The sequence below is a fragment of the Procambarus clarkii genome, chromosome 21 (assembly GCF_040958095.1).
Source record: "Procambarus clarkii isolate CNS0578487 chromosome 21, FALCON_Pclarkii_2.0, whole genome shotgun sequence".
NCBI classification, from domain to species: Eukaryota; Metazoa; Arthropoda; class Malacostraca; order Decapoda; family Cambaridae; genus Procambarus; species Procambarus clarkii.
The window spans coordinates 27,695,560-27,709,430 of record NC_091170.1 but is presented as its reverse complement, the minus strand read 5'-3'; the positions used below and the strand labels follow the sequence as shown (position 1 = coordinate 27,709,430).

Here is a 13,871-nt window from a genome sequence, read left to right as displayed (position 1 = left end):
ACCAGCAATCAACAGCCAATTATTGCACAACTATATTCTACCCACCTCAAGACTCCGCTCCAATATAGAAGCATCAAGAAATATGGACCAATAGGCTTTCTACAAACACTTCTATTCAATATCCATTGTTTCGTGTTCTGTCTTGTGTTGATGAAATTAATACCCTATTAATACCACTTCTTGTTCTGTCTTGTGTTGATGAAATTAATACCCTATTAATGCCACATCTTGTTCTGTCTTGTGTTAATGCCACATCACCCCTTCCACCTCACTCAAATGTAGATATAAAATCGGAGATGCGTAAGTTCTATTCAGTTGTGTATTTGTGAACTAAAGTCTTTGAAAATGTAATAAGTTTTACGAAACGCGCTCGTGTCGCGTCAGACTAGAAATAAAAATGAATTTTGGAGAATTGATTTTTGATTTACCTCCAATAGTGAAAAGAAATGTACGAAAGATTGAGAAAATTCGTGTTAGAATTATTAATCTTACTTTTTCGGTCATATTTAATAATATATATATATATATATATATATATATATATATATATATATATATATATATATATATATATATATATATATATATATATCATCACGTGTATAATATATATATATATATATATATATATATATATATATATATATTTATATATATATATATATATATATATATATATATATATATATATATATATATATCATCACGTGTATAATATATATATATATATATATATATATATATATATATATATATATATATATATATATATATATATATAATTCAGGAAAACATTCAGGAAAATAGCCAAATAGGCAGTCAGGCTGACAGGAAGCCAAGATGGTAGGCCGGAAGACAGGTAGGCAGGCAGACATAGCGGCAAGAGATATGGATGGCAGGCCATCAGGAAATTAGGCAGGCTGGTAGAACGGCCAGCTAGCAGCATGACAATCAGGGAGGTACGTTTGCAAGAGGGCAAGCAGGTTGACAAATCAACCGCAGGAAAACAGGCAGACTGGGAGGCAAGATAGCCGGCTGAAAGGCATGATGGAAGGATGACAAGCAGGTTGACCGGACAGCAGATAGTCTGACAGGCAGGACGGCAGGCGGGACGTCAGCTAGGCTGGCAGGAAGGCTGACAGATTGGCAGACAGGCTGTGAGGCACGCTGGTATGATGGCAGGCAGGCTGTCATGACGGAAGACAGGCTAGCAACCCGGCAGGTAAGATGGCAGGAAAGCTGGCAGGTTGGCTGGCAGGAGGGCAACACGGCAAGTAAGCTGGTATGAAGGCAGGCAGGCTGACAGGAGGGAAGGAAGGTTGTCATGATTAACATAACAACGTCATAACAACGGCTGATAGCATTGTGTCAACAACTAGAAAGACACTTAAATGTGTATTTGTTAATTTACTTAACTGCACCTTTAAACGAAATGTTATAATGAGTCTATAAGAGAAAGATAAACGAACATATTTTTTGGCCCTGTTTGGAGGGTTGCCAGTGGTTAGAATTTGTGTCCCTGCAATTGTTGTCAACTTGCACCATGTTGCAAGAACTGTTTCCTGCTTCAGTAAGATGAAGGGGAAGTAAACTGAAATATTCATCTTCTCTTCCTCAAGTTGCAAACTAGGACACAGTTGAGCAGGAAATAATAAAAATATAGGTAGAGAAGACAGACAGGCACCCTTAAGAGCTACCCCCTGGAGTTTGTTCAAAAGCGGACGGGGCCAGTTGACGGGTGTGAACGGTAAGGGACGGAACACCTCCCTGCTGTCTCGTGCAAATATTCACTTCTTTGTGCTGTAGAGCGCTTCACTTCTCTTCATCCATTAGACCATTAAAAAGACAAGAACTGTCCTTCGACCGTCGGTCGACGCATCTTAGTAGTAAGTTATTTGGTGTCAATAACATTATAGTGTTCTGCCCTTTCAGGTAATTGTATTACATATTCAGTTTAGTGCAGAGTACAGACGTGTCTGTATTCGATTTCTGTTAGTGAACAACATTGTTCGCTAACAATATTCTTAACCTGTTGTGGTTAGTGGAAGGTTGGGTAGATTGAGAAAATTGAGGGCTTCGACGCCAAATGTACTGGGCAAGTTTAGTAACTGTCTTAATGTATTTTATACATTAGAATTGGCAGAGGAAATGGTCTGGGAAAAGGAATGAACATAGGCTGGTTAGGGTAGCCATAATTGAAAGGGGAACAGCGTGCCAGGATCTTATTCAGACCCCCACAACGAAAGGGATACATGAATGAAGATGAGTAGATGGATGGATAGATGAATATATAAATGGATAAAAAGAGGGATAGATGGATAAATAGAGGGAAAGATGGATAGATTGATAGTTGCATAGATTGATGGATATATAAATGGATAGGTGGATAAACAAATGTAAAGATGGCTTGATAGATGGAAAAATAGAGAGATCGATGGATAGACGGACGGATAGATAGGAAGATAGATAAACAGACAGACAAATGGAGGGATAGATAGATGGACAGATGTGATACAGACAGACCCGAGCAACGCCGGATACACCCCATCGTACACAGTACCATAACAAGTGATTGCTTATAAGGATTGGTCAGTCTCCCAGCTAAGTAACTGGGAGCAATGGATAACCAATCCCTCGGAAACTCACATGGTGCATTTTGAGCATAATTTATCATCAAATCCTGGTTCATCAGTGCTCGGGCCACACTGAACCTACAATTGTGAGAGAACTTGAATGGCCCCCAAGCACTAAATCACTAAGAACTCTCTGACCCGACCAGGGTTCGAACCTGCATCTCCAGGGCTCACCGCCTGGCGTACACAGAACTATAACACTTCACCAGCAATTGCCTATATGGATGTAGGCTCAGCACAGCCTGAAAATAAATTATTATAATCACGAAAAACTCCACGGGAAACACCATACTTATCACACAACAAATATCAGATGGGGAAAAGCTATTAATAAATGCTATTATTTCTTAATGCACTCAATTTAAGCATACCTTGAAATCATTTTCTCGACAAATATGGGTGAATCCCCAAGCATCTGGTCTCACATACATAACCAAAGAGACATTCCCTTTTGTAGATATAGACAGCATTAGCCACCTTTTCTGACCTTTATACTCTCTGAACGAATCGTGAATAATAAGTTAGTTTTCCTTATTACTATATATGAACCGAAAAATACTTGAAGTTAGGGTTTGCCAGTAAAACCTATGAGAATTTCATTATGTAATGCGAGACACTAGAGGCCTAAAGTTCGTTCAAAAGTGATGGTCGATTAATTCTGAATGATTTCGATGTAACAAGAATGGAGAGTGCATGTTACATGATTTTAGTTTAGTGTATAATAATCCAACTCCAGTTTTCTACCTGAGAATGACGGTCATCAATGGAGGATAGCATTGTAGAATTCAATATATCGTTGTTACATTTAATTGTTATATTATTGCGTTTTGTTATTGAGTTCCAGGATGATATTGCCCGTGTGTATTAAGTAACATACTTTTCTTCCATAGTGGCGAGTGCAGGAGACGCAGGAGCTGCCAGACCGCAGGACAACATAACTGAGGCTCACGTGAAGGCAGCGCTGACGGCGGACAAGGGCAATGAGGCCGACTTCGTCTCGTGGAGCGTTAAGGACTTTACTAACAAGGGCGACAACTACGCCACCATCGTCACCAGCGTCAATGTCAAGTTCTTGTTGGCAGGGAAGGAGCAAACTACCTCTTACGTTGTCAAACTCAATCCTAAGCGAGCTGTTGAAGTCGGCATGTCAGAATTTTTTTCAGCAATATTTAAGAAAGAATCAGAATTTTTCCTGGACATTCTTCCTCTACTGAACGGTGAGCTGACGGTCCGTGGTCTTCATAGCTTAAGAGTAGCGAAGTGGTTTTACACATCATTAGAAATAGAAAAAGAGATGATTTTCCTGGAGGACCTCCGCTCACGTGGGTTTATAATGTTTGACTGCAAGAAGGGAATGGACGTGGCCCACACCACCCTCGTCCTGAAGGAGCTGGCCAGATTCCACGCCGCCTCCCTCCTGCTGAAGGCCACGGCACCAGAGCAAGACCTGGCAGACAGGTTCACACTTATTAAAGTTGACTGGATTAGTTTCCCAGATACTACTAAACAATTATATAATGATATGTGTATTGGCCCAATGGCGGCCGGTGAGGAGATACTGCGTGATATAGAAGGCTACGAGGTAGCAGCACAGTGGCTGGCCAAACACAAGAACAATTTTGCTGATCTTTTACTTCGCCAGCTGGTCAGAAATCCCAAGTTCGACGTCATATGCCATGGTGACTGCTGGAACAACAATTTACTCTTCAGGTGATTGGAAATCAAGACCCTGACTCTACTATCCTTAAAGAATGGAGCTTCTACAAAACTATTTACATATAACTGCTCCAGGCTAGTTTTGGACTGGTCTCCACGCTGGTCAGATCTGCATTATATACTTAATTGCTAGTAAACTACTTGAAGTCTCTTTAACTGAAGTGGATGATGAACTTCAACCTCAAATTCAAAATTTTACCTTATCAAAACTAACCGAAGATCAAACATAAATATTTGTGTCTCAAAGAACTCTATTGACCCGACCAGGATTCGAATCCCCGCCGCCCAGTACTACCCCCTTGGTGTACTGAAGACCGTACCGACTAAACCAATGAGTTCATGCAAACTTTGTGTCATACATATGTATTTATAAGCCAAGTATTTAGTTCTCCAAATTGCATACAGTTTTACACTATTACTTTTATAAACAGAGAAATCAAAATAGCGTAATATATAATCACGGTTTATCATCACGATATATCATCACTTGTATCTCACAACGGCCGTTGTGGACTTGTTCGTTTACTATTGTTTAACCTTTAGGTCTTAACTCATTTTTATTATAACAGGTACAACAAGGATGGTGACCCCGTTGAGGTGATGCTCCTTGACCTCCAACTGAACCGTGTGGCCTCCCCGGCCACCGACCTCAACTACCTCCTCTACACCAGCCTCCACGGCAACGACAGGAAGGCCAACTGGCGGGACTTCCTCTCCTCCTACTACGACACCTTCCAGGGTGTGATGGAGGCCGGGGGGATTGACATGCCCTTCACCCTGGAGGAGCTCCATCAGGAGGTCAGAGACAAGATGGAATACGGTCTGCTCTTCGGTACAATGTCGGTAACGATTCAATTGGGCAAAGCTGAAGATTTTCCTGATATGATCAACATGAAGGAAGAAGATGTCCCGAAGATGTTCGAAAAATTTCGTCAGAAAACAATAAAAATGATGGAAAATAATAAAATCTTTCGATCTCGGTTCCTTGCTACTTTTGTCGACCTGATTCAGCCGTAAGCCATCGGGTCGTAGTGTCCAGTAATGTAATAAAATGGTTTTAAAATAATTCGAGTTTTTTGCCTTATGTGAAATTTTTAAGAGACATTATTGTTTCGTTTTATATATATATATATATATATATATATATATATATATATATATATATATATATATATATATATATATATATATATATATATATATATATATATATATATATATATATATATATATATATATATATATATATACATACATATATATATATATATATATATATATATATATATATATATATATATACATACATATATATATATATATATATATATATATATATATATATATATATATATACATACATACATATATATATATATATATATATATATATATATATATATATATATATATATATATATATATATATATATATATATATATATATATATATACATACATATGTTCCCTCACAGCACAGCTGTGAGGGAACTGACCAATTTCCCGCTCCATTATGAAACCCCGGTGTCTTGGAGCCCATCCCCTGCCACCCGCCACCAGCCTTTGTGTGTTCGTCTGTGCGGTTCAAGTTAGTTGCTACGCAGCCCACTCCGCCGCCGCCGCCACCGCTACCGCCAACTGTAGTGATGTCGCCCCTACTGCTTCATCCTCAGCAGAGCATTTATTATCTTCGCCCTCAAATGTTACCTGTGCTTACTTCGTCGTAACGTCGTCGTCGTCGTCACTGCACTATCGAAGATCTCCGACAACGTCATCACCGCTCTTGTGACGTCACTGTTACTCGTGACGACAGCCCAAGCTTCGTGGCGCTGCCGCTGCACGCGCTGCTGTCGTTCCCTAGAAGTAAACAAACACCACACACAAGCTACCTCCACGCTCTATTGACAGTGTTTCAGTGGGCTACTGTTAAACTTCCTATCATATATTTTCCAAGGTAAGGACCAGCTAAGTAAGTGCTAGCTGGTACTTACCTTGATATTCAATAACAGTGTTTTACTGAGTAATAACCACGTATCTTGAATGTTAAACCTTCAGTGACTAGACAAATACTGGGGTTGGCTGCCAACTCCACACACATCTTCTCTGTGATGTTTCAACATTTTGTTTTCACAGCATTTTCAATGTGCATTAATAGTGTTCCAAGAGTGTTAAAATTTAGTACATTCTTAGTCCAGTGGAGTGAAGTGTAGTTGTTTTTCCAGCAGTTAAGGAATTTTGATATGTACCAGTGGAGCTGGTGGATCTCTGGTCAGCTGGATATTGTGTTATCTATCAATAATTGAGAAGCACAGAAGGAACCTGGGTGTATTCTCTACATTGCCAAGCAAAAGTCTTCACAACATCTTGACCAACAAGAACAGACGAAACAACAAGAACAAACGATTTCTGACGCTTGTTAGCAGACTGAGAACTTTCCCTTCCAGATCCTATTGTAAGCCTTTACCTTGAGATAATTTCGGGGCTACGCGTCCCTGCTGTCCGGTCGTTGACCAGGCCTTAGAACCTTTCCTGTAACTTTTCCCTGGAACACGACCCGTCAATCGATTATACAACCAGGTACCCAATTACTGCTGGGTGACAAGAGGCGAACATTAAAGGATTGACGCCTAAACAATCCTCCATGGCTTGGACTCGAACCTAGGCACATATAGGCCGCAGGGCGCACAGTGTGTTACCACTGTGCTATCAGAGGCTGCTATTTGTGTCTGTCTCTCCCAATTTCTGTCTCTTTCTCCCACACACACATGCTATGTATGATTATGTATGTGTGTATGATAGTAATTTCCTACATCTGACTCATCTGCAATCCCAATTTACTAATATTTTTCCGTTCTATAGTCATCACATTCACAAGACTTCCGCTTCCAGCGCGTGCAAGGAAGAAACAACTTATATCTGTTGCACCAACTTATGCAACAGTTCAGTTTGTTCATTTATCATGCACCCCATACCCATCTTGTTGGCAGTAGGAGAAAGGGTTACAGAGGAGCATAATGGGCTCAGGGACTGAACCCTATAATTCATTTAGCTAAGCAAGTTACAATCTTGATGAGCTAGTTAAAAAATTCAGTATAAGTCGCCACATCATCAATGGGTTCGAGATAGACCAAAAGTACAATTTCTAATTTAAGCAACTGACATATATGTGGAGAGCTAGTGTCACAATTGATATGTTTGTTCTGCACACCGGCTCCCCATCCAGTGGGCAGCAATAGATAGGTTACAATCAATTAGTTGCTACATACAGTTAGCAAACTGGGGATATTTGGCTAAGATTTCGGGTAGCAGATCATTTTGAATGAAATATTTACACATCTTTGGAACATTTGTTATAGCAACTGTCTCTGAATTCACGTATCTTTTCGCACTCCATCACATAGTGACGGAGGATGTATGAATAATTTTGTTGACACAGTGTACATTTGGTCAGGTCAACACCAGCAGATAATGAGAATTCCCAGAGATACTTGTGACCGAGTCTAAGCCGAGCAGTAGTAACATCCAGAAGTCTGCTGATTTTATTGGATGATCCATAGATGTGTGGCTCCTCTTGCATGATAGTATGATGACAGATGGAATTACTGGCGTCGATTTCACTTTGCCTCAGAGCTACAAGATTTTGTTGAAGTTCTTGGTGTACTATTGCTCTCAGACTGCTTATTGACAATCCAAGGTTATTCTCAAATTTTCCTTTAGAGGCAGATACTTTGACTAACTTATTAGCTCTATCATGCATTCAGAAGCCAACACGAGACGACGCCTACATGAAATGGACTCTGTTACCATCATTAATTTTAATAATTTTGTTGTATTTGTGTTTAGCTTCAGACAGAAGTATGTTACAGTTATGTCTTAAAGAATTGAGAGCAATTACGGATAACTAGAGATGAGAAACATCATGACTACAAAGCAAGAGACGACCGCCATGTCTCAGTCATTACCACTGTTTTATCTATTGCTCGAAAGATACCGAAAAGCAGCCGGTCCAATTCAGATAATTGCTCTCAAGTGTCGTTGGAGTTGGTAACTCTTTAGTCTCTTATATATACACTTTAAATCTTCAGTGATTTGTGGACCACCTGGCTGTCGAGAGGACAGGTTTGTCTCTGTACACATGTTTCATTTATTAACCGTGTTACTTGAACAGACACCTGAAGATAATTGAATTTAAATGCGTAAGTTTACAGATTGAATAACCTGTTACATCCATCTACCTTTCTCAAGTTACAGCAACGGAGTATCTTAACAAAGAAAACCCCAACTGTCCAGCAGCAGGGCAGTCGGCTCCGCCCACCAGTACCAGAGAGCGCGTCCCCACCCTCCAATAGCACCCAGTTAACTTGCTAGGCTCCCCACCTGGCGGTTGTGGGAGCATACGCATCTTAGCGGTCACTGGTGGTACGCCTTTTGACGGTCGCTGACAATAATATCCTCGTTGACAATTTCGAAGCAAATTACAGTTCCTCGTTAGCCGTCCCTCTTGTCAACATCAAAGTAAGTTAGCTGGTGTGTGTTGTGTACCTCCCTACCGGGGAGAACATTCTCTTCTGCCCACGGAGAACGGGTCCATTCTAACATTGATACTCTCTCCTCTGCGTTTTTAGTAGTGTTTCAGTGTATATGTAAGGAAAGTTTCTTAAACAAAAATAGAACTAATTTCTCCTCTGGGGTCTAGGATGGTTTCAGTAAGGTTCATTCATCTCAATCTCATCCTTTATATTGTGTTCTCATTCACTGTCTTCCTTAATTGCCTTACATTGTTTTCTCTTTCCCACAACATTATAATAGTTCAGGACGGAGCAAAACCTTTCCATAATTTTCAGTTGTGGCTTGGTTATCAGCTCTTGAGCCTCGTCATTGTGACTCGTCGCCTGTGGTGAGACAGTGTTAATGTAGGAGCACGTTCACGGCGGCAGTGGTTGTATTATAATAATAAAAATTTGTAATTCATTGGGTCGGGGGACAGGAAGCCAGAGTGTATTTATACACGTTAATTTAATTTTACATTGAGGTCCATCCTCCCCCAAGGTCGAATTACTGACTCCGCCCATGATATAACCCCACAACAAGCTGACTAACTCTTGAGTCACCGTAGCACCTACTTACTGCTAGGTGAACAGGCCCTTTATGTGAAAGGAAATGTGCCCAACCATTTCTGTCCCTCCCGGGATTCGAACCCGGAGTTATTGATTGTGGTTCGAGAAAGAACCCGACTGTACTACCGGGACCCTTTTGCTCTATTGTATCTATTGAATGTTGTGTATTGCCTCCCATGGTGCATGTGTACCCATTGCCTCCCATATTGCATGTGTACCTATTTCCCTCCACGTTGTATAAATCCCAATTTTCTTCCTTGTCATAAGTATGACCTTAAAAATATGATCATCCGCTCATTTAGCAAATATGCTCTTTTCCACTCCAAGTAATGTACATTACCTAATTTCTGCCCATCGTGTATGTACGCCTGTTTCCTCTACGCATAAGTACCTCGGTCTGATTCAGTAATTATTTGGAGGTTTATCGGCAGAGTCAGTTAAGCCAGATAGTATTTCTAGATTCATTGGCAAAAGCTTCTTTGACCATGTGTATGTCCTAATGTTTTCAACTTCCCTCTTTCACCATCTCAAATGTTGCGTAATTTCCTTAAATTTCAAGTTATACAAATGAAGAAAAAATCAACACTAAGTTCAACTGTGATATCATATAATATTTACTTGATATAAGTTGCATCTTATAATCTTAATAATAATTACATATATATCATATTAATATTTTTTATATCAAATGTTATTCAATAATAGTATATATTCTCACATAAAATACTAAACACGACACAGACTGTTAAATTACTGTTACTACATAAACTTATCCAATAAAACCGAGTTATATGTATATTTTTTATATGTATACAATTAACCCCACACAATTCATATATATATATATATATATATATATATATATATATATATATATATATATATATATATATATATATATATATATATATATATATATATATGTCGTACCTAGTAGCCAGAACTCACTTTTTGGCCTACTATTCAAGGCCCGATTTGCCTAATAAGCCAAGTTTTCCTGAATTAATATATTTTTTTCTAATTTTTTTCTTATGAAATGATAAAGCTACCCTTTTCATTATGTATGAGGTCAATTTTTTTTTATTGGAGTTAAAATTAACGTAGATATATGACCGAACCTAACCAACCCTACCTAACCTAACCTAACCTATCTTTATAGGTTAGGTTTGGTTAGGTAGCCGAAAAAGTTAGGTTAGGTTAGGTTAGGTAGGTTAGGTAGTCGAAAAACAATTAATTCATGAAAACTTGGCTTATTAGGCAAATCGGGCCTTGAATAGTAGGCCAAAAAGTGAGTTCTGGCTACTAGGTACGACATATATATATACATATATATATATATATATATATATATATATATATATATATATATATATATATATATATATATATATATATATATATATCCTAAAATTATTTATGTACATGTGTAACCCCCTTTTAGTTAATAAACAAATGTAACCCCACAGTTAATGCATGCATATTTTCCCAGACAAAGTTTACTTGTAGTACCAATTATTTTATGTATGCATGCAACCCTGCACTGTTTGTGTATACCTGTATTTCCACACCCAATCCTACATACATGTAATTCTGTACAATTCATGTATATTTGAAATCCAACACAATTCATGAATACATGAATCACCACACCATTGATGTATTCATTTATTATGTATGTTAAAGCAAACCATTTATTTTATTTCTATTATCTAAATGTATAATTTGTGTATTCATAGTGGCGAGTGCAGGAGACTCAGGACCTGCCAGACCGCAGGACAACATAACAGAGGCTCACGTGAAGGCGGCGCTGACGGCGGACAAGGGCAGCGAGGCCGACCTCGTCTCCTGGAGCGTTAAAGACTTCACAGACAAGGGCGACAACTACGCCACCATCGTCTCCAGCGTCAATGTCAAGTTCTCCCTGGCAGGACAGGAGCAGACTACTTCTTATGTGATTAAACTCAAACCTCAAATGGCTCCCGGTGATGTTATTGCTGTGTTTTTTACATCGATTTTCAAGAAAGAAGCAGAATTTTTCCAGGAAATCCTTCCACTGCTCAACGCTGAACTCACGACCCGAGGACTCTGCTGTTTACGGATGGCGAAGTGGTTTAACACATCATTAGAAAAAGACAAAGAGATGATTTTCCTGGAGGACCTCCGCTCACGTGGGTTTAAAATGTTTGACCGCAAGAAGGGAATGGACGTGGCCCACGCCACCCTCGTCCTGCAGGAGCTGGCCAGACTCCACGCCGCCTCCCTCCTGCTGAAGGCCACGGCACCCGAGCAAGACCTGGCAGACAGGTTCACACATATTAAAGTTGACTGGAAGAACTTCCCGGAAAACGTTAAAAAACATTTCAATGATATGTTTTCTACCTATTTAGTGTGTAGTAGAGAGTTGTTACACAACATGGAAGGCTATGAGGTAGCAGAACAGTGGCTCGCCAGACACATGAACAACAGCATGGATCTTGTGTTACGCCTGCTGGCCAGAAATCCAAAATTCGATGTCATATGTCACGGTGACAGCTGGGCCAACAATGTACTTTTCCGGTGAGTGGAATAGTGAGTTGCTGACTCTTCTCTTTTTTGTTTACTTATTATCTATTTCCGATTCACCTTTCCTCTTGAATAAAATCAGGAAAACATCACGACTCTTGTGTAGTTACTGCATGTTGTTTATCCGTCTCCAACATTATTTCGGACTTTAACACATGAAGCTATCATGATTAGATAATGAATTGCCTGAGCAAAGGCCAATTTAAGACAAGACGCCTTATACTAAACAATGCATATCTCAACTCTTAGAGAATCAAATAGTAAGTGCAATGATACTAGGAGCAATGCTATGATTTAGCTGTAGATGTGTTTTATATGTTTTTGACGAGGCTAGTTATAATTCAGTAGCAGAGGACCGAAAATATTTAATGAGGAAGGGTTACAAAATCTTGAAGTAGTGGTAAACTTTAGGTTTATTTAAACTCACTACTACATGACATAAAAAGATACTCCACCTTACCCGTAATTGTTACTGAAATGGTAATTGCCGCACAGATGGCAATACAGGCCCAATGAATGATGTAATAATTCATTGTTGGACTTGACCTCTTCCTCTGAACGATTTCCTACAGTCTTATTTACAACTAACAGTGTTATCTCTGGTAACACTACAACCGAGTTACGACACATAAGGTTCTTGAGTTCAGGTTTGCAAGAACATATTACAGTGGTTGAAGGCCATTTATTAAAGCTCATGACATGCAATTATCAGCAGTAAGCTCTCAAAGCATGTTTCGAGATTAAGTCCTATCCTTAATAAGGTCAACATGTCATCTATAACTTGGCCTGTTATTCGTGATGTTGACATTGTTCTAATTACCTAATAGATTATTAAGAATACAAAAATTAGAGAGGAATTTGGTCCAGAACTCTAGATATTGCCACTCTCCCTGCATACTCGAATTTGTGGAATGGACAACTACGCACAGTTGAAATTTCTATCAGTCCTACATTTATCATCTAAAATTTTAACACTTTTGTTTAGGGTTCACTCAGCTCCACCAATTAAAACATAAGAACTTTTCTTGATGCGTTACAGGTGTTAACATATTTTACTCTCTAATTTCAGGTACAGCGAGGACGGTGTCCCAGCTGAGGTAATGCTCCTTGACCTCCAGATGAACCGTGTGGCCTCCCCGGCCACCGACCTCAACTCCCTTCTCTACTCCAGCCTCCAAGGCAACGACAAAGTCAAATGGCGGGACTTCCTCTCCTCCTACTATGACACCTTCCGGGGTGTGATGGAGGCCGGGGGGAGGGACATGCCCTTCACCCTGGAGGAGCTCCATCAGGAGTACAGAGACAAGATGGAATACGGGATCATTTTAGGTTCAATATTTTTAACGGTTTTACTAGGCGAGAGGGAAGATGCGCCTGATGTAATCAACATGAAGAAGGAAGATATGCCTGACGTACTGGAAGTGACTCGACAAGTTACTAGTAAAATGATGGAAAATAATCCGGATTTTCGATCTCGGTTCCTCGCCCTGTTTGGTGACCTGATTCATCGGGAGCCAAGATGTCCTAGCATTGTTTAGCAAGCAGAAACAAAGATAAAATTAAAGTGTACTAATGTTATACATTTGTTTGCTTTCCTGATATATCCGACATGCAGTAATTAACGAAGACCTTCATCTCTGCCCACTGACCGAAGGTCTATTCACTGTACACACAGAAATCACAATAGCGTGATGCATCAAATGAACAAATGCACAAGGACATTCTTTTACCATGTCAGCTCAGTCGATTAAGGCAGCGTCTGGGATGCTCTCAGACGTAGGTTCAAATCCTCGTCACGGCCCTTGTGGATTTGTGCACTGTATTAGGAAGTGTTTAAACGAAT

At 39.5% G+C, this 13,871-nt stretch overlaps 2 protein-coding genes across 5 annotated transcripts; both read left to right on the top strand.

The window, feature by feature from the left end:
• The first annotated feature begins 1,718 nt into the window (after window positions 1-1,718).
• LOC123748247 (uncharacterized) lies at window positions 1,719-5,415 on the top strand. The gene is made up of 3 exons (XM_045730445.2): window positions 1,719-1,886; window positions 3,524-4,343; window positions 4,919-5,415. Coding segments are annotated over exons 1-3 (1,269 nt in total). The 5' UTR covers window positions 1,719-1,885; the 3' UTR covers window positions 5,367-5,415.
• Window positions 5,416-5,968: 553 nt separating this feature from the next.
• Window positions 5,969-13,606, top strand: LOC123748245 (uncharacterized). 4 transcript variants are annotated; one of them, XM_045730439.2, is made up of 4 exons: window positions 5,969-6,303; window positions 8,601-8,864; window positions 11,203-12,022; window positions 13,098-13,606. In XM_045730439.2, coding segments are annotated over exons 2-4 (1,290 nt in total). In that variant the 5' UTR covers window positions 5,969-6,303; window positions 8,601-8,863; the 3' UTR covers window positions 13,567-13,606. The 4 variants fall into 4 exon arrangements, with proteins under 4 accessions (XP_045586395.1, XP_045586393.1, XP_045586400.1 ...); XM_045730437.2 differs by having other exon boundaries at window positions 8,595-8,864; XM_045730438.1 differs by lacking the exon at window positions 5,969-6,303 and adding an exon at window positions 8,435-8,468 and having other exon boundaries at window positions 8,595-8,864.
• The last annotated feature ends 265 nt before the right edge of the window (window positions 13,607-13,871 follow it).